The 1294-nt window shown below is 33.3% G+C and overlaps 1 protein-coding gene across 4 annotated transcripts in view; it reads left to right on the plus strand.

Annotated features, from left to right (window-relative positions):
• The window catches only part of LOC107712581 (transcription initiation factor TFIID subunit 4-like), a 115948-nt gene that overhangs the window by 43907 nt on the left and 70747 nt on the right, over positions 1-1294 (plus strand). For all 4 annotated transcript variants that reach the window (XM_016517891.1, XM_016517892.1, XM_016517894.1 and 1 more), the window contains one exon: positions 616-730. In XM_016517891.1, the coding sequence (XP_016373377.1) occupies positions 616-730 (115 nt within the window). The remainder of the gene's footprint in view (positions 1-615; positions 731-1294) is intronic.

Consider the following 1294-nt stretch of genomic DNA (forward strand, 5'->3'; position numbering starts at 1 on the left):
AAAAAAAACTAATTTTCATTATTGTAATGCAATAAATGTTACATTATTTATTTTATAATTTTGTAATTTATACTCTATAGATTTAAAATCGACATAATTTATAGATATAATAATAATATATATGATTTAATTTATAGATGTATTCGTTTTATTGGCTTTATTTTTTGATCATTTAATTTAATACATTTTTACAGTCTAAATTACTCATTTACAGTAATTACCTCAATCTATAATAAGAAAAAAGTGAGTTACAAAAACTATCCAGAGACATTACAGTAATGAGACTTTTGTGGTCAAATGTGTCTAATTGTCAAGAAAATAATGTCACAATGCAGGAAATCGTAATGTTTCTAATATGTAACCATGGTTCCCTGCGCAAAATAATGTGAAATGAGTCTGAGCAGAGCTGGAGACATTACAGTAATGAGACTTTTGTGGTCAAATGTGTCTAATTGTCAAGAAAATAATGTCACAATGCAGGAAATCGTAATGTTTCTAAAACAGGCTTCATTAGCTTTCTGCAAAATAATGTGAAATGAGTCTGAGCAGAGCTGGTTGAGGTGTGATGAAAATAGGTGTGTAAGTCCATGATAATGCTGTCTTGTCTTTTCCCAGGTGCTTTAGGGAAGCCTGCGGCGATCCAGACGGGCAAAAGCCCTGCGGGCGTCACCATACAGCTCTCAGGAAACCAGAAAAACAAGCTGAATGACCCGGGGGGAGGCTCCTTCAGGTACGGGGTGTGAGCTGTAATACCGGCCGCTGACACACGGGAGCAGCGTTTCACCAGCAGGCCCTCATCCTCCTTATGCTTTCTTTTCTTTCCTGTTTGCTCGAAACTGTCGCTCAGAACATCAGCGAGACCGAACACATGAGAGTGCTTAACATGAAATAACTCATGGCTTTAGTGTCTGGTTAACCGGACGGTGCTTTCTGGTCATTTCAAAACAAGCTAAAATAACTTAAAATGAACACAGCATTAAAGTAATTACAATATTTGTAATATTTAAATAGAATTATAATGGAATTTAATATTTATATATGTATAAATATAATAAAATATAAATAATATAAGTATATATATATGTGTATATGTGTGTGTGTATGTGTGTGTGTGTGTGTGTGTGTATGTGACCCTGGAGCACAAAACCAGTCATAAGTAGCACGAAATTCCATGGATATTTTGTAAATTTCCTACCATAAATATATCAAAACTTAATTTTTGATTAGTAATATGAGTAATATGCAACTTCATTTGGACAACTTTAAAGGTGATTTTCTCAATATTTAGTTTTTT

The sequence above is a fragment of the Sinocyclocheilus rhinocerous genome, unplaced genomic scaffold, assembly GCF_001515625.1.
Source record: "Sinocyclocheilus rhinocerous isolate Xijiao unplaced genomic scaffold, SAMN03320098_v1.1 scaffold868, whole genome shotgun sequence".
Classification (NCBI taxonomy): Eukaryota; Metazoa; Chordata; class Actinopteri; order Cypriniformes; family Cyprinidae; genus Sinocyclocheilus; species Sinocyclocheilus rhinocerous.